At 31.1% G+C, this 18,184-nt stretch overlaps 2 protein-coding genes across 2 annotated transcripts; one reads left to right on the forward strand and one right to left on the reverse strand.

The window, feature by feature from the left end:
- Window positions 1–1,070: 1,070 nt before the first annotated feature.
- On the reverse strand, window positions 1,071–3,443 carry LOC145759256 (sodium/bile acid cotransporter 5-like). The gene has a single exon (XM_082573032.1). It carries the CDS (start codon window positions 3,400–3,402, stop codon window positions 2,032–2,034), a length of 1,371 nt encoding a protein of 456 aa, XP_082429158.1. The 5' UTR covers window positions 3,403–3,443; the 3' UTR covers window positions 1,071–2,031.
- Window positions 3,444–7,281: 3,838 nt separating this feature from the next.
- LOC145759805 (epithelial splicing regulatory protein 2-like) lies at window positions 7,282–17,770 on the forward strand. The gene is made up of 14 exons (XM_082573657.1): window positions 7,282–7,336; window positions 7,449–7,503; window positions 7,616–7,726; window positions 8,205–8,337; window positions 10,430–10,472; window positions 10,727–10,821; window positions 11,099–11,215; window positions 11,626–11,715; window positions 14,540–14,697; window positions 15,177–15,285; window positions 15,545–15,752; window positions 15,831–16,024; window positions 16,182–16,409; window positions 16,554–17,770. Exons 1-14 carry the CDS (start codon window positions 7,297–7,299, stop codon window positions 16,710–16,712), a joined length of 1,740 nt encoding a protein of 579 aa, XP_082429783.1. The 5' UTR covers window positions 7,282–7,296; the 3' UTR covers window positions 16,713–17,770.
- The last annotated feature ends 414 nt before the right edge of the window (window positions 17,771–18,184 follow it).

The raw sequence follows: 18,184 nt of genomic DNA on the forward strand, positions 1-18,184 counted from the left end.
TGATATAAACCATAAAACAACAGTTTTTATCAACAAACACACGAACCTTGCTTTTTTTACTGTCTAACAGTTTAAAAGAAAAAGCGTATTATTGTCCGATTGTTCTAAGTGTTTGTCTAATGCTTTATAATAAAACACACAATAATCAGACAATCTGCTGTTGTGTTTACAATATTGAATAATACTACACCATTTATAACTGTCATAAGCAACTTTATTCAACACATCATTCAATATATTGAGTTTCAAATATATTTTTTAGTAAATATGTTCGGCTATTGCGTATCTGGCGACGCTTGCCTGATGTAGAACAGAGATTGTGACTTACTGTGTCAGCCACAAGGTGTGGCAGATTTAGTATTTATATATATATATATTGAAATAATGTACAATCATTAAACACTGTTTTAACGAATAGAAATTTGACTAAAAACCATATCGGTAAAAACTTAGTTTTACTGACAGTGCAACCTTTTCTATTAACTCTTATTTGCCCTAACACTCCTCTTTAAATATTTTTTAATTACTGAAAAAAAATTGATTTAAATTTCAGTAAATCGTTTTCGGCGAAATACCGTTTTTGAAAGAAATGTCGATCTGATCAAATAGTTTTTTAAAATATGGAAACTTTATATTTTAGCTCAACAAAAATCCCCCCCCCCCCCCTCCGAAAAAAAGTTTCTGCAAGCTTTCATTTACTCTTTTTCTTCTAAACGTAAACAGAAAGAAGAACTTAATAAATGCGAAAGCATTCGATCATATATACAATCATGTAACAAATGTTGTGTATAGAGCTATAGTTGTCGAGTCTATTAAACATTTTACTTTTAAAAAAACAATCATAACGAACCTGTTAGACCCTAGAAAGTGTATTCCTACACAAAAACAAAAAGCTTTAAGTTTGCGTATAACCATGTAACTTCATTAGAGCTCGAACACGAAGCCGCTTTTCCAGCACGTTTCAAAGTGATTCATGACCTCGTAGATTTTGCATTGAACCAATTTATCGCTTATAAATAACCCTTCCATGTAATAGTTATTAAAAATAACAAATTAAAATCAATTTACAAATTACCATTTTATTACAAAACATGAAATAAAAAAACTACATACGATTAAAAATGTTTGATCAACAAACTTAAAAGCAAAAAGAAATATTTATATTTGTAAAATTACTTAGTTAGGATAGGGAACTGCAATTAAATTTATAAATACAAAAAAGAAACACAACGTAACTTTATCAGGGCTGCAAAATCCTAAAAAGTCTACATTAAAACAATATAATCTCTGTTGAAAAAATACTAACAATAAAAAGTTGAATGTTTATAACTTTTAAAAAAATGTTGTAAGGGAATACATGAACAATAGCGACCGTCTTTAATAAATTATCTATACAAAAACCGTTTCGCCACAAGAATTTAAAGCGTCCGGTTATTCATAAAGTATGTTGAAAAGGAAACAGTTGGATGATAAATGGCAGTATAAACACATAGATAACTCACAACAGCTTTGTTAAAAAAACTAAGTATTTTAATATAAAGGGTATTTTATAAATCAAAAGATTCCAATACACAAATATTTGTATTAAAGCACATACTGATTCGATGATATTGTTAAAAGAAAAGTGTCATACTTTATACTGTACCCTGCAAATCTGTTTTAATTATCCCTTCTATAAAAATAAATCTATGTAACTACTTTCTTAACACAGTTGACATTAATAATAAAACATATAAATTTTTACATAATTTACAGTGATAAAATGATTGGAACCCTAGTGAAAACAAGTCAGTTATTAAGTTAATATAAGGATCATTATCTCTAAGTTGGTGGTTAAATAGTTTATACATTATTAGCTGTCTTGCAATTTATAATTTTTAGTAAATTTGTGTATCTGTTAAATGCATAATTAATATAAGTACAAAAAAAAACATAAGTTTGATTTTATAAATGTTGTCTGAATGTAGTACCTAGGTAAAAATAATAGTCATGGAAAATTTACATAATAAAATAAAACATGGAACTTATAAACTAATCTTCATCATTCAGAAATTTTTCAGTTTCTTGTGAATCCAATTCCAAGACTTCAAATTTCTTCGTCCTTTTATTTCTTTCCTGCAATTTACATTTAATCAAATGTAGAAAGTACCAAGTCATAGCAACCACAACTTGACCCACAGTTATCATTATAATAAGAATGGAAGCTAAATCAGCTTGTGGTTGCGGGAAGGATAATTCAATCACGGCTACCCCAAGTACAGTGTTTTTTAATCCACTTTCAAGTGAAATAGCTTTGGCAAGAGGCCAGTCTCTGTTACATAGACGTGCCAGTATAAGTGCAATAAAAAATCCAGTAAGAGGCACTAAAATTGCTATAATATATCCAACAGTTGGTCCATACATGATATACTGAGACGTTGCCAAGACAACAACAAGACCGCATGCAATAAGGAACAAGCTTAGTGGACGGATAATAACCACCAGTTTTCTAGCCCAATCAGGTCGTTTTTCTCTTAGTAACATACCAAGAGAGATAGGTGTCGCAATTGCTGCAAGCATTAACAGTATCTTAAAGTATGGAATGACAATTTCGTTGGGAATATCGGCTACCATAGTGTAAAATCCAATCACTGCCGGCATTGCTACCATGGCAAATAGAGTGGAAACAAGACTTGCTGTTATAGCAAGAGTAACATCTCCATCCACAAGAAAACTAAACACATAACCACCACCTCCTCCTGGGCATGCAGCTGATACTAACAAAGCAAGTGCTATTATCTGATCCAATTTAAATAGGTATCCATAACCAACAGCTGCTATGGGAAGAAATACAAATTGTGTGAAAAGACATAGAGCAAGCTCAATAGGTTGGGTGACAATACGTTTAAGCATCTCAATTTCGATTTTAGCACCAAAGGCACATTTATTTAATAAAATCAAAGGCCCCATAGTAAGCACGGCAACCTCGTCAAACAAGGTGATTTGTCTTAGCACATTTACAGTGAGATTGCCAATATTCACATTATACTTTTCCACATTGGCTGAGTTTATCTTAAAGATTTGAAAATCAGTAATGCCCAAGTGTCCTCCCTTTATGTTGATATCAATTGATGAATTTCCACATTTATATTCTGTAGTTTTTAATGTGGATGAACTGTTTAAACTTGTTAAAATACCACCAATCTTATGGTTTAACGAGACAACTCTTATAGAGTAATTGGCATTACTTTTATTTAGGTAATCATTCGTACAATTGAATTTGAATATTGTAGTTTCTTTTTCAAATAACTCCACGCTCCATGTATGGGTGGCATTTTTAACTTGCTGACTGCTTGACGTAAATCCAGTAATACAAAAGAATATAAGAAAAGAACAACTAGTTCTTAATGTCTTAAGATCCATACTTTAAAAATTTAGCTCTTGCCACATTAAAAACATCCATACGATCTAAAAACAAGTAAAATTGTTTGAATGTATACAAAATAATCTTACCTAGTATTCAATGAAACACTCATTTTTGTCTCATTGTTTTTTATTGTCTTGCGTCTTAAGTCTGTGAGTCAGTTAATGAATGGTTTCGTTTTAAGGATATTTTTTCAGTGTTGCTATAAAAAGTTATATCGACAATGCAAAAATATATTAAAAAATATTTATCAATTTTTTTTTTATATATATTAAATACATTTTTTAAATATTATATTATATATTTACATCAAATATAATATATTTTAAATGTATATACAATCTGTTTGCTAGCATATACAGCGTGGTGTAGTGGTAAGAACACTTGCTACACCACCATGAGGCCGTGGGTTCAATCCCCACTGCTCTCATGCTGTAGAACCCTTGAGTAAGTCTCTACAAACGGTATAAACTTCTGCTGAGCCAGCACTTAATCAGCAGAAAAATTACCGGGCAATTATAATCTCTATAATATCCCAAACGGCTAAAAGACAACTCGAGACTGGATCGGGGTAACTGATGTTACTCAATGTTTAAGTCGCGCATTGGACTCTCCCATATCAAAGATAAAAAAATATACAAAAAAATATATACTGGCAATCGCTTAATAATTAGGCTTTAAGCAACAATATTTAAGAATAATACAAAAAAACTACAAGAAAAAGTCAGGGTAACAAAAAGTTACTCTACATTTAGATTAAAAAAATCGACATTTATGAAAAAAATGAAGCCACTTTATCAAAAATAACTACTCCCAGGCACAATAACATTAAAAAACTTTCAAGTTAAATATTTAAAAGTAGCAAATTACCAAGCTGTATAATCTTAATAACAAACTTCAATATTATTCAAAAATGTCCATTTTTTGTTTAAATATATTTTTTATGTACCCTATTTTAATTGTTTTGCAAAACGATTTTTTTGCTAGATTAACTACAAAGAATTTACACTAATACTGACGTCATATTATTGCAAATTCCAAGTTGCTAATTACGGGGCGATATTTTAAGACTAAAAGCGGGGCACGTGCAAAGAGAGAAAAATTTGTTTGCAAATTGACGCGAGGGAGAACAAAAAAAAACGTTCGACCGTAATAACACATACACTGCTGTTGGTGTATGTTAACGGGTGTTCATAACATAATACAACAGCCTCAAGTAGGCTAGAAGTAGCCTAAAGGACAGGGTTATTATAAGATCCGCGTTATAGATACTGTTTTCATACGTTGATTACTTGTTCAAAATAAAGCGAGGGCAATGTTAGGCAATTGATCGTTATAGTGATTTGATATAGGTTAATACTAATTGTAAAATATTGAGGTTGAATTTTTGGTAATAAATAAGTTAAATGCGACTTTAAGGACTTTACGTTTACAGTTAATATAAACAAAAAATTCACATAGATGTAATTCAATACTTAAACAAAAATGGTTTAAAATAGTCAATCTATATTTACTTAAAAAATAGACAGGTACTACATCCATATATAAGTTTGAAAGATTACGAAAAATCACGCTAAAGCTTTTCTAAATGATTTATAATTTACGCGACGTTATTTCCATTTTAGATAGGAAGCAAATATCATTGGAAATGAGTTCCGAAATCGAAATACAACGTGGCGAGTTAGGTGTTTAATAGGCAACAGATAAACTTAGTTAGCATTATTTAAAAAGCATAAGAATATAAGGTGTTGTAGTATAGCCATGCTTTTCTATAGTTTTTAAAAGTTCAGCTCTTTAAAGTTTAAGTTACTACAAAGATATTTTGTTAACCCCATAATCTAAATCTTATATAATTTCAAACAAGTTCTTGATATTTAGGGCAATACTCTTAAATAAGCAACCTGGTTTGTAAATATGTTATCCAAAATAACCAATTCTTCTCACTACTGCGATATCCTCGTACTTTTGCATTGTGGAACAACAGGAAATAATGCACCTGAACTTTTAGGCAGTGACGAAAGCGATATAGTTATCCTGGTCTGGCAGCTGATAGACCTCAATCAAAATCGGGTAGGCGTTAAAGTTTTTCAGAAAACTATTTATTAATTTTTTTTTATATAAAAATGTCGCCTAATTTTGCATAAATGAAAACTATTACTTAGCAATGCTTATTCATTAAGACTAACCAAACCTTTTTTTACAATATGCATCTTTTTAAAGACTGGTGATATCCATTATATTTACGTAAGGCCATCTGACAACTGTATAGTTAATAACGAATGGACAAACGACACTCAAATCACTGACGAATGTTTAAGAACTGCTCCTGTGTTTGAAGATGCCATGCAACAGGTAAACCAACTTAACTACTTGCTCATGTAAAAATTAGGACTAAAATTGACCAAGTTACTTTAAACAAAATATATCCGACAAGATTAAATACAAGTATTTGTAAGCGCTATATCACTAACTTAACGTTATGTTTTTACTTAGTTTGAGCAAACTCTTCGAAACGAGTTAAACGACTTGGGCCGAACATGTAGTTTTACTTTATGCACAGACGGCCAGTGTCATCTAAGACAAGTTTTGTTACCTGCCTCGGTTCGATGCCAAACCAATGTCCCAAAATTTTGCTACAGGTAATTATTTTGCACCATATGATTAACAAATGATACAAGGAAATACCAAAAATTACTTAGAAAAAGAATGCACATGAACATTAGTTTAGCATGTACAATTTCGCATCAAATAGTACATTTTTTATAAAGTTAAAATCTGACGTAATCTAAACCAATGATAGTCTTTACCTTGATATTTTAGTTTTTTTGATCTTCGCAAAGAGTTCAAAAAGTGTTGTCCGAATGTTGGAAGTGATCAAATGGAGATTTCGTACGGAGAATTTTTCCAATCTCTTTCCACCGTCTCCGTACCGGAAATGCTCAATTGTATCCTTGAAATATAAATTAAGTTTATTTAATAATTAATAAATATTACTTAGGATCGTTGCTATTCACAGAAACTAAAGTTTAGAATAATAAAAAAATATAAGATATGTAAAATCCATAATAAATATTTCCACAAAGTTTTAATCAAATGTTTTGCAAAGGGTGATTATAAAAAATCATTAAAACAACTTATAGTATGTTTATTTAATAGATTTCATACGACTTTTCGAACAAAAACAAACAAGTGACACGTTGTGTAACACAACTAAAAAGAAACATTGTTTAGATCCGCATTTTCCGCACTGAAGTGGAGCACAAGTATCAGTTATGATGATACCATGTTGTTTATTTAGTCACAGCTGCAACTATACATTGTTGGTTTAACTGCCATGCGTTTATCATACACATGTGTTAAGTATCTCATAGAGACAATTTTAAAAATAAAAATACGGACATTTAAAACCAAACCAAATACAATATAACTAAACTAAACATTTCTTTTAATAGTTGGTAGTAAATATATTTTAAACTTTATTTTTAAACATTATAATAAATTTTGTAAAAAAACGCAATTTTGAAACCATGTGCGACCACAACAGCCTGGCACACTTCGATTGTTGTGTACATGACGTCACTATTCACACAACCAGCTACGTCACAGACGTGTAACAATCGCCAGTCTATTTACCATGCGATTAGTTATCGGGAACATTATTTTTACCCCGCCTAAGTCAATAAGTCTTTCTATTTTTAAGACAAAGAATTTCTAAATATATTTAAAAGCCAATCTTTTGGCAATTAGCGCGTTTAATGAAATAAATTTACCTTTAAATTGGTTTCAAATCAAAAAAATGTAAATCTATGTTTGTTTTCCTATACAATATGTTAACAGATCTAAACGTTAGCGTCGAAGAGTTGGGGACGTTTGGAGTTGATCACGTGAGAAGAATGAGCTCGGTTATACAAGTTATTATCTCAGAGCAATACGGTAAGTTAAATGCCCTTTAAACACATCCCCTTTTTAACCCTTATGCTAAGTATGTGAATATGAAACAGTTTTTGATTTTTGTTTTAATAAAATTTTAAATATTTGATTTTAGGACACTCGTTTCTTACCCCGGAAAGAATTGTAGAAACCATGGAAACAGGTCCATGGTAAGTTTGACCCAGTGACGTCATTAAATGGGGTCATATTTTAAAGTTAAGAAAATTTAAAACTATAGCTTGTAGATTGGTTTGGGTAATTTTTTTTTTCAATTTTTTCAAGCATGACGTCAGAATTGGTTAATGACGAAACAGTGGTAAGAGCACGTGGGTTGCCATGGCAAGCCTCGGACCATGACGTTGCAAAATTCTTCAAGGGCCTCAATATACCAAGGTGGGCATCTACTTTAAATTAGAAATTAAGGTGTTCTTTGTTCACAAGTTTTATTGTGTTTCTTTATATCACGGTGAAATATCTTCAAAATCGATGTTTATTGCCATATATGTTTGTTAAGTTTTCTTGAACCCCAAACTAACCGAAGTTCCTTTTTTAATATTTTTTGTTGGTTGGTGATTGGCTGGTGATGGATCTCTCCTTCCACCGTGCGGATTTTTGGTGTTGGTTGGTGCAATTCTGATTGATTTTCGACCAAACTGCTTTTTGGTCGACCATTATCGTTGCTGGGAATCGGTGTATATATAAATCATAAATTTATATAAAAACGTTTAATTTATTAACACTTTCGGCCAATTTTGGATGTAATTTTAAACAAAAAAAATGGCTCCAATATTTAAAAACAACTTTTGGGCAATTTTTGGTAACTTTTGGCCATTTTTTAACGTTTCGGGGTAAATGGGTATTCCCCGTAAAGGAGTGGGGCAGCTTTGGTTCTTAACCCACAAGGTCGTCGCAACGGAGAGGCTCTAGTTCGATTTGAAAATATCGAGCAAAGAGACTTGGCTTTGCTTAGGCATAAACATCATATGGGCAACCGGTATATTGAGGTGAGTGGTTTCGGGTAATCGATAATTTTGTCGGCCGTTAGTTGGCGTGCGAGCGTGGGAAAATTTTAGTTTTGACAGGTTTTTGATTCTTATAAGAGTTCTATAGTAGAACGAGTAAATATTTTTTAGATTATTGTAGTATATTATGGCCCTAATTACCGGTCAGGCTTTAATTGTAATAATTTGTAGTTGTTAAATTTTGGGACAATTTTATTTTTTAAATATGTGTACTCAAAGCGGTAAACAACATAATATTTCCTGTTAAAAATAAACCGTCGGTTTATTTAACTTGTTTTAAATATTTAAATTTTAAAACTTGTATTAAGTTTGTTAAATATTTTCTATTTGTTAATTTTTTTATATAAATTAAGTTAAAGACATGCAAATTGTAAGCGCTTAGTGATATCGTGTCAAATCCTATCTAATTTAAATATTTGTATATTCAATTCGTTTTACATTTACACAACTTGTAAAAAAATCCTCACGTTTTGCAAAGATAATGGTTAAAACACAATCAGTTACGTACTAAATCATGCGAGCAATGGAAGCATGTATTGGCTGTTTTGTCACAAAATCTTAATCATAATTACCCTTATGAAAAGTCGCGTATATATAATGTAATATATTCAATGTAACAAGTTTTGAAAGCTTTGGGCAGTTTAATATTGTAAGTATGTGATTCTACGTGACACGGTATTTGCGTGCGTGATGCGTTAGGGTTATATTTCATTATTTTTTTCGTTTTAAGGTATTTGATAAATCAATTCGTGCTTGTATAGGTTAGTTGACTTTTAATTGACATTATTTTTTTGGCGAAAGTTGTCGCGTCTGGTTTCAATATTAAACAAATGACAAATACTTTTGAGTAATTGTTAAAAATACAAAAATTAGCCCTCAAAAAAGGGAATTCAAGTGCAACTTAATCCTTTTAAACGCAGCGTTAATTTTATAATTTACACATCACTATTAACAAACAATCTTGACTGATTAAGTATTGGATTAAGAATTCAAACAACTGTAGATGCACACAATCTGTCTCTGAGATTACCAGAGCTTCGGAAATATGAATCGTTTTTTAAATTTCCTATAGAGTTAGTACAGAATTTTGTTCACACAATAGTACCGATACTTATGCATTACTATATTTCCGCGAAACCGGCGCAGATCATGAGATAATATTTCGACTATCTGTCCAACATTCATGCAATTGTAAAGTTGCACCATAAGGCGGTGCATATAGTTTTTAGACTTTGCAAGCGCGTAGTAGTGTAGTTGCATTGCGTAAGGTGTAGGATACTTTTGCGTTGTTAATATCCGTCTAAACTGTTGGTAAACAATTAAAGAGAATGAAAGGTATGTCAATGTGTTTGTTTTAATATTCTGTATAATTGTGAGAGATTTTTAATTTTAAAAGCTTTTTTGTTTTGAGTGCCCTAAGTTATTTTTCAAGTTTAAAAATGGATGAACAATATGCCAAAAATGCGCATACATTTTATTTTAAGACTACTATACTAACAAACTCGATTTTTTTAAAAATTTAAACATAGTTTTTTAAGTTAAGAAATGTACAACGATCTGTAAACATGGTGATATAATATGTTGTCACTCTTTATTTAAAACATATTTGGCATAGTGGGCTGAAATACGCACTAAAACAGGAAACAGAATGATCATAAGTAATGAGATTATAAATTTTGTAATCTTTACTTAGTGAGAAAATAATTGTAAGTTATATTGGGTATTTGGTACGTTAAAACAACATAGTTTTCCGCTATCGTGAGATAATAAAGTAATAATTAGTGGTGTAAGTCGTAAGTCAACTTTATATCTAGGTTGATATTACAAAAGTTTCATGCCAGGTTGTTTAAATATATTATAAAATCTAGCAATATATCCTTAAATCTTACTGTAACATATGCAGTAATGTAGAATTAAAAATTCTTGAAATATATAAAATGTCAATATTTTGAACCACTATGCATAAATACAGTTTTTCAATATTGATTAGGTCTTTTTGAGAATTAACAAAAAAAACTTAAATGGGTAATAACCTAACGGGTAACACCCTAACACATTTCTTTATGTTGTTCAGGTTTATCGAGCTACCGGAGATGACTTTCTACAGGTCGCAGCAGGTTGGTCGAATTCGTGTATATAAATTTTGATGACGTCACCCCGATTTTTTATTTAAAGCGGGGTCGATTGTGATTGTGTAGGAAATAACAAAGCAATGCATCCGCGCTTTAAATCGGTTTTAAAGTGACGTCATGTTACGTGACGTCACCTTTTTAATACTTATAAGTTATCCTAAAGTATAACAGAAAATAACAGACCAATTTAATTAAAAAAACTTTTAATTTTTTAAAATTTTTTTATTATTTTTAATTAGGATCATCTTGTGAAGCAATTCAATTTTTGTCACGTGAGGGGAAAATAATTGTGCGCATGCGCGGACTTCCATTCACGGCAACAACACAAGATATCGTGAGTAAATATTAATGCGAGACTAAAAATTTTAAACTTTTATTACTAACAATTTTAACGCGTTATAAATTGGTATAAATATTGATATTATAACAACCAAAGGTAATTTAAAATTATGTTTAAAAAAACAACGCCCGTTAACTTAAATCAAATGTGATCGCAATCTAAATACCATTTGAAAGGAAATATATGTTGTAGATTCAATTTTGAAATTCAATTTTGGTTATTTTGTGTCTCTTATAGAATAGTTGATCAAATGTTTTTATATGTGTTTTAGATCGAATTTTTTGGAAACGATATTACTATAGCAAACGGTAAAGAGGGAATATTATTTGTGAAATACGCAGACGGAAGATCGACCGGTGACGCGTTTGTTTTATTCTCCGACGAAAAAGTAAGAAAAATTTAAAATATAAAATTTAAAATTAAAAAAAAAGGAAAATTTAAAATTTAAAAAAAAGGACCGTTTGTATGGTTTACGGTCCTTCAACAAATGATTACTGTTGAATTAAGGAGTTACATAGAGCAATATGCGTTAAATATCTAAGATATAAAATAACTATAATCTATCACAAAATGTTTCATAATAATCGGGTTAAAGTGTATAAATTTTAAAGGAGACCATATACTGTAAATGCTACTCCAAGTTAAAAACCTAATGAAAGACATATATTACAACCAGATATATATATATATTTGGTACTATAACTTGACAAAAGTAACTACCAAAAGAACCTTAGTTAAAAAAAATTATACAACAATAATTGCAAATTTTAAATATAGTTCAATTAATGTTATATTTAGACTGCCACTGAGGCGTTGGCAAAACACAAACAAACCCTGGGAAAAAGATACATCGAAATATTTAAAAGCACAGCAGCGGAAGTGCAACAGGTAAAAATGTTGGCCAAACTTTTTGTTAAAATATTGATAAAAAAAAACTTCACTATTGTTTAAACCATTTTTATTTATTTCGATTTTATATGTATACCCGTATTTTTATTTCCTCAAGAAACGTTATACGGTTAGATCTAATTTTAGTAGGAATTTAATATTTATTTAATCACGACAAAAATTCACATATCTAAATTTTTATAATTGGGAAAGTTTTTACGTTAAAAGTCATGATATTGCTTGTGCTTACTTCTGCCTAAGGTTGTATTTTCCACTTCTGCCTAAGGTTTGCATTTATTTTCCAAAAAACATGATTTGATTAAATTAAAATATTATACTAAAAATTTTATTGGGATCTAAAAATGGCGTTTATTTATCTCAGTGATATTAATTATCAGAAAATCTATATTTAATTTCTTTAAAAACTGCCAGGAATAATTTATTTTTAATGTCTAATACCTACTTAGTAGGTTATCTGATATGTGGACTAATCAAACGCGATATTTACACTGAATTAAGCGGTTTTGAAAACAGATTTATATTTCATTGAAATACCGAAAAAAAACAGTACAACGAGTTCTTTTTCGCATTAATGTTTTTTGTTTATTTGTCAATTAAATATTGTTTTCAGAGAAATTATATTTTATTTCAATAATATGGTATTTAAACTGCTCTTTAAATTAAGATTTATTCTAACAGTTCGTGCTTTGCTATCACAACATTGCGAATATCAACGGAAGTCAAATAACTTCTTTAAAAAAATTTTTAAAATTTAATTCTGTGTTTGCAACATTAAAAATAGTTAGCCTAAGCGATCGTATTTGTTACAATTATTAGGACAATGGGAATTATTATTGGGCATTGTTATAGTGTTTGTTCTTTATAGCCTCTTATCATATGATTGTTTATAAGACAATGCATGTTATCACTTTTGAAGTTTATGGTTGTTGTAGTGGTTCTTAGTAAATAAAGATGTTGTTTTGTTTAGTTAATTGAGCGTCTTTGTGTTGAACTTGTACGGCTCGTGATAATATTGCCTCAGGTGCAAATCAACTTTCTGCGCAGCAATTACTTTCGCGAATTTCGAACCATCGCCAGCTCAAGAGCGACGTTAGTTAGCCCTTAGGCTCCGAGTCGACGCTTTGTACAAGCAGTGGGCATTGAACACACAGTGATTACGAAAAATTTCACGATCGAGAAACAATTACGGCAATCATAACCGTTCGAATGACGATTTAGATTAGGGAAAAAGGCAGGGGTGCTTATAGGCGTAGGGGCGACCGGTTTTACCACATTTCTAATACATCTTGGTGTATGTCAGTTTTAGGTGATTATTTAATATTAGGTGATCAGGTGCTTTTGGTGTTTGTGTGTTTAATTTAATTAAGACAGCTTGCCTACTATTTTACTAACAACGGTGTGAAGATTTGAAGTTTACTTTATATTTCGATTAAAAAGTAAGTAGTTTTAAATTTTATATAAAATATATTAAAAAAGCAATTTTGTTCGAAAATTTTTTGTTAATTAATTAAATTAATAATATAAAAAATTGTTGGTTAATAAAAAAAAAAAAATTGAACTATTGAAAGAGTTAACACGATGTCACAGCAATAAGAATTTCTAAAGCTTAAAAATTCTTGTTTCTGCATCCTTAGGCTATATGAGTTGACATTTCTTTGAAAGTAAATTATTTGTGAATTCGGTTAAGCTTAATATACTGTTCTTGTGAATTGAAAATTTAAAAGTCCATTTTTTAGTAATTGGTTCACGTCGTCCCATCTACATGTACTGGTCATGTAATATTAATGCACAATTGCGTGTTATCGTCGATAATAAGCCTACAACGTAGGTACCCAAATTAGATAGTATCACTGAACGTAATTGTGCCTAGTTTATTTATTCATTTGTGTTTACACTTGTACTTGTAATAAAGGTATAATGGCACAATTAAAATGTCTCTAAACGATCTCTGTAATATACCTACCTCTATAATTGGCTTATGCTTTAATTAGGCATGTTTAATTAAAAGATATTTTAAATTATGTTCTCAACGACACGACGTAGGTTCTGAACTTGATTTATCTAACTTAAATGACCGGTTTAAAGCGGTATTAACCAGTTATCTGCCTCCACATTGACGTAAAGTGCGGTTAACCTATCAAAATTACTTCGCAAAAATGAAAGACAAATAAACTCTTTATATGACACGATTTGGGATAATTAGTCATGAAGTTAGACTTTTAATGCCAATTAGCATACAAGTTTTAACTGTGTCTGAAATCTAATTACATAAGAAGGCATATTAGATTTTATTTTTACAACTTCTTTAATGAAAAAAAAATTAGCTACAAATATTTTGGGATCATATACATTTGTGCCCGAATTTTGTGCCCGATTTTTTTTGTGCCCGATTAATATAACATAGTTTTTGGCATTCAATGTAATAAATAAACAAACCAAAGCGGTTATTCATAACTTTTTTTTTGTTGTTTAATGTTCATTGTCTGTGGAACATTTCGCGTTTATTAATTAGATTTGATTTATATAATCATTGTTATTATGTTTTGGTATGATAGTAATGTAATCTTGCCGCGGGCCAGATTATTGTGCAAAGCTTGTACGTTGTTTTAGAACAAATGTTAAGATCGTTGAAACGTTTTACAATAAATTTTGACTCTTTTCAAATTACTAAAATGTAACTTATTTTGAAGGTAACTTGTGCAATGTACTCGTACTCAGTAGGTTTTGCTGTTTTTTTCAAATTTTCAAGCAATTTTTTTTTTTAATTTTAAACAATTTTTTATTAAATAAATTTTTTTTTTAGGTTCTAAGCCGCCACATGACTACCCCACTTATTCCAATGATGCCCTCAATGCCCTTTACTTTTATCCCCGGAGCCCCACATGCATTGCCCAGCCCCCAGTACACGTCTCCTTACCCACAAGCCCCAGTCTCACCGGGGACCATTCGAAATTGTGTTCGGTAAGTTTGAGTAACTTGAAGGACTTTATTTATTATGAAGCTAAGTTAACGATATGCATAAAAATGTGTACTTATATATTATATATTTACGTATTTGTGTGTGTTTAGTTAAAAGTATACAAACATAAGTTGGAAATAGCGACCATATTAAAACTTAGGCTAATGTAAATTATAAGCTTATTTAACTATTCTGAGAAAGTCTTGTGTTTTTATATATTTAATTTCGGGACATTTACTAACATTACTTTAATTATATTCGCGCATGGGGTGCAGTTATTTATTTTTATTCACATTGATTTATTGGATTGTCACCTAATGCTTAATGCAACGGACATTTTTGAAATAAATTTCCTTTAGATTCAACATTAAACAAAATTGAATTATTATGCTTTGTATCATGGGGTCTTTTACCTAATTTTTAACACGGTGACATTACTGGAGATTGTTTTTTTGATTTCTTTTTTAAATGACATTTCTAGATTAAGAGGAATGCCCTATTCTGCTTCAGTTGAGGACATTGTTAGTTTTCTTGGTGATTTTTCGGTTTATATTCTACCGCAAGGCATTCACATGGTGCTTAATCAGCAGGTAGGAACTTTAACCTAAACTTTTTTGGGCCGCGGTAAACACTTTTACATTTTTGATGGGAGGTGAAACATTGACAAAAAGGATTGGTGTGTTTTTATAACAAATCGTAATATGATTTGGTGTATATATTTAAATGTTACAATGCATGTCAGAAGTTCGATATTTAGATATTTCGCGAGTCTACCTTTTTTGCTGTTTTTAAAGCTATAAGTTTTTGCGTACATATGTTGTTTGTATCTAAATTTAAAAATTTATTCAGGGCCGGCCATCGGGTGACGCATTTATTCAACTCTCCTCAGCGGAAAAGGCCTCTCAAGCAGGCCTCGATGTAAGCAAAGGAGGCTGTCATAAAAAACACATGGGCGAACGATATGTGGAAGTATTTCAATGTTCGGGGGACGAAATGAACATGGTTTTAATGGGTGGGACTTTAAATAGAAACGGAATGATGCCACCACCAGGAATGGGTAAGAATTTTAACATTTTTACGAAATTATTTTGAAAATATGTTAAGATAAATTTACATTTATGTTACCCCCTTTTAGCTATCATTACCCAAGAGCCAATGCCCCCTGCGCCAGCGCCCCCAGCTCATCCTACCTCTCCCCTACTGATCCAAACCCCGCATGGGACTTTATTGATGCAGCCCCAACCCCAGCCTGCTATTCATCACCAGGCACTAGATTTTATCCACCCACAAACGTTGTTAGCATCACCCAGAGCAGCGTTGTATCCCCAGGTAATTTGACTTCAACCGTCAAATTAAATTATATTAAAGAACTACTTAAGGAAAAAGTAAACTTATATGTTAATGTCAAAAGACCATTTATGTAGTTGTATGAAATTATTGCTTTACAATATTTACCCTAAAAATTAACCCATTTTTTGCTTTTTAGCCCGCTTATATTCCGTACACCCAGTACCTCCCAACGCCCCCTATTTCACCCACGTCGCCGGCAACAACGCCCCAGATTGCTACGTTGCCCCCATCAACCCCAGGGGCGCCAACCGGAGACCGAATTCCGTGTATAACGGTTAACTCTGCCGGGATTCAAGTTCGAATGCAGGGAATGCCATACAACGCGGGTGTTAACGATATTCTTGCATTCTTTAAGGGATATACGGTAAGCAAAATTTAAACAAAATAGTAGAAAATTAATGATATTTTGTGGTACTAACAGTAAAAATGGCACAGTAATTCTAAACTTCGTAACAACTACTTGTCTAATATAAGTATGGATTGTTTAACCATCATTTTGTGTTTTCAGATAAGTGCAAATTCGATAAAGCTTTTGTACAACGACAAACTACGACCAACGGGCGAGGCTTTAGTTACTTTTGCCACTCTGGAAGACGCACATAGAGCTGTGGTTGAAAATAACCGTAAGCCAATGGGAAATCGATACGTGGAGTTATTGTTACTATAAATTTTAAGCAAACCATGAACATTTGCTTTGATAAATTCTGACTAGTTAATATTTAAACGCTTCGCGACGACGCTAAAAGTTTTTAAGTTTATTTAATCAAATCTTCTGTTATTTAACTTGTTTTGTTTCTCTCTTTGCTGCTACCTAACGATACGCTTTATATTGCCAAATCGTAGTGGTGATCAAATTTATTGTACTCGTCCCAACTTATGTTAATATAAGCCATTTGTTTTTTTTCTATAGGGTATATATGTGCAATTTTGCTGTACTATATATGCTACGTACTTTTTTTGAATCTTAGCGTTATTACGTATTTAAATTCTGTATTTTTTGCTTATCCTACTCTACATATCCAGCTATACCTATGTACGTTTTTTTCTGATTTAAATAATTGAGTTGTACAGATAATTGCATACTTTTTATTAACTGTAAATACTTTTGTGTACGTGTATTTTATTATTTTATTAATCGCGTTCTTTTTGCCGCTTTGTTTGATCTTTGTTAAGTTTTAACTTCTAACTTTTTTCCAGCCACAATTTTTTATCTAATTTATTTTGTCTCGCTCGAGTTTTAAATTTTAGTTTTTACTCTTTTAACTTTTCGGGTGATACGTTCCCTTATTTTTCGATTGGCGAGGTGGCCATTTTTAATTCTCACAAATTTGCACAAGGGTGTCACGTGGTGTGATTTCAACCAATCGGGTGACGGCAAACGAAGTTCGAAAAAAACGCAATATTTTCTGTTTTATTTTTTTTTTTAGTTTCTCCAAAGTGCCTGACTGAAACGTACTGTTCGTCTACCCTGTGTTTGTATATACGCATAATGTTTTGTTTAGCTATATATGCTACTATAACCAAAATCGCATCTCATTGTAGAATGTAGAATATATACAGTAAAAATTGCGATATATTAATTTATATAACGTACAATCAAATGTGTTATTTTTTGACGTTGGTACGAAAGTTTTAGTTCATATGAAATGTTTTATTTGATCATCAAATTTATGAATACATACTCATTAGTCATTTATTTTTGATTTTTTGCTGTACGTTTATTATGCGCTGTGTTCAAGTTAAACTAAACTGTTGAATATATTTTCTTACCAACATAGTAGAGCTTGTAAACAGACTAAATTAAACTTTAACATCTTAACAAATATTGAATAAAATGAAATTATCAATTAGATTTTGTGTTAGAGATATTTTGGATCACGTATGTTGTCCGGTTCTAGACAAAACGGTCCTCCTAAATTCTTTCCTACGGAAAACGGTTCGTCAGAATTCGTTGCTGTGGTAAACCGAGCGTTGTTTTCTTTAACGTACTACTTAGATAGGATTGGGGTAAGGGTATGGATATTTAAATACTTATATGATAACTGCAAAGGTAAAACAAACGTCGGTGTTCAGTAAAGTCGCAAACTTAAAGGTATCGTCTGACGACTACTAATTAGCAACAAGCGTACTGCCTAATTT

This window comes from Corella eumyota, chromosome 7 (assembly GCF_963082875.1).
Source record: "Corella eumyota chromosome 7, kaCorEumy4.1, whole genome shotgun sequence".
NCBI classification, from domain to species: domain Eukaryota; kingdom Metazoa; phylum Chordata; class Ascidiacea; order Phlebobranchia; family Corellidae; genus Corella; species Corella eumyota.

What these genes read in the sequence shown, in the direction of transcription:
- LOC145759256 (XM_082573032.1), bottom strand. Translation starts at nt 3,402, where the DNA reads ATGGATCTTAAGACATTAAGAACTAGTTGTTCTTTTCTTATATTCTTT.
- LOC145759805 (XM_082573657.1), top strand. Translation starts at nt 7,297, where the DNA reads ATGAGCTCGGTTATACAAGTTATTATCTCAGAGCAATACG. An exon ending in CTTTCTACAGGTCGCAGCAG is followed by an intron (nt 10,473 to 10,726) that starts GTTGGTCGAATT and finishes ATTTTTAATTAG; the next exon opens with GATCATCTTGTGAAGCAATT. An exon ending in CAGCAGCGGAAGTGCAACAG is followed by an intron (nt 11,716 to 14,539) that starts GTAAAAATGTTG and finishes TTTTTTTTTTAG; the next exon opens with GTTCTAAGCCGCCACATGAC.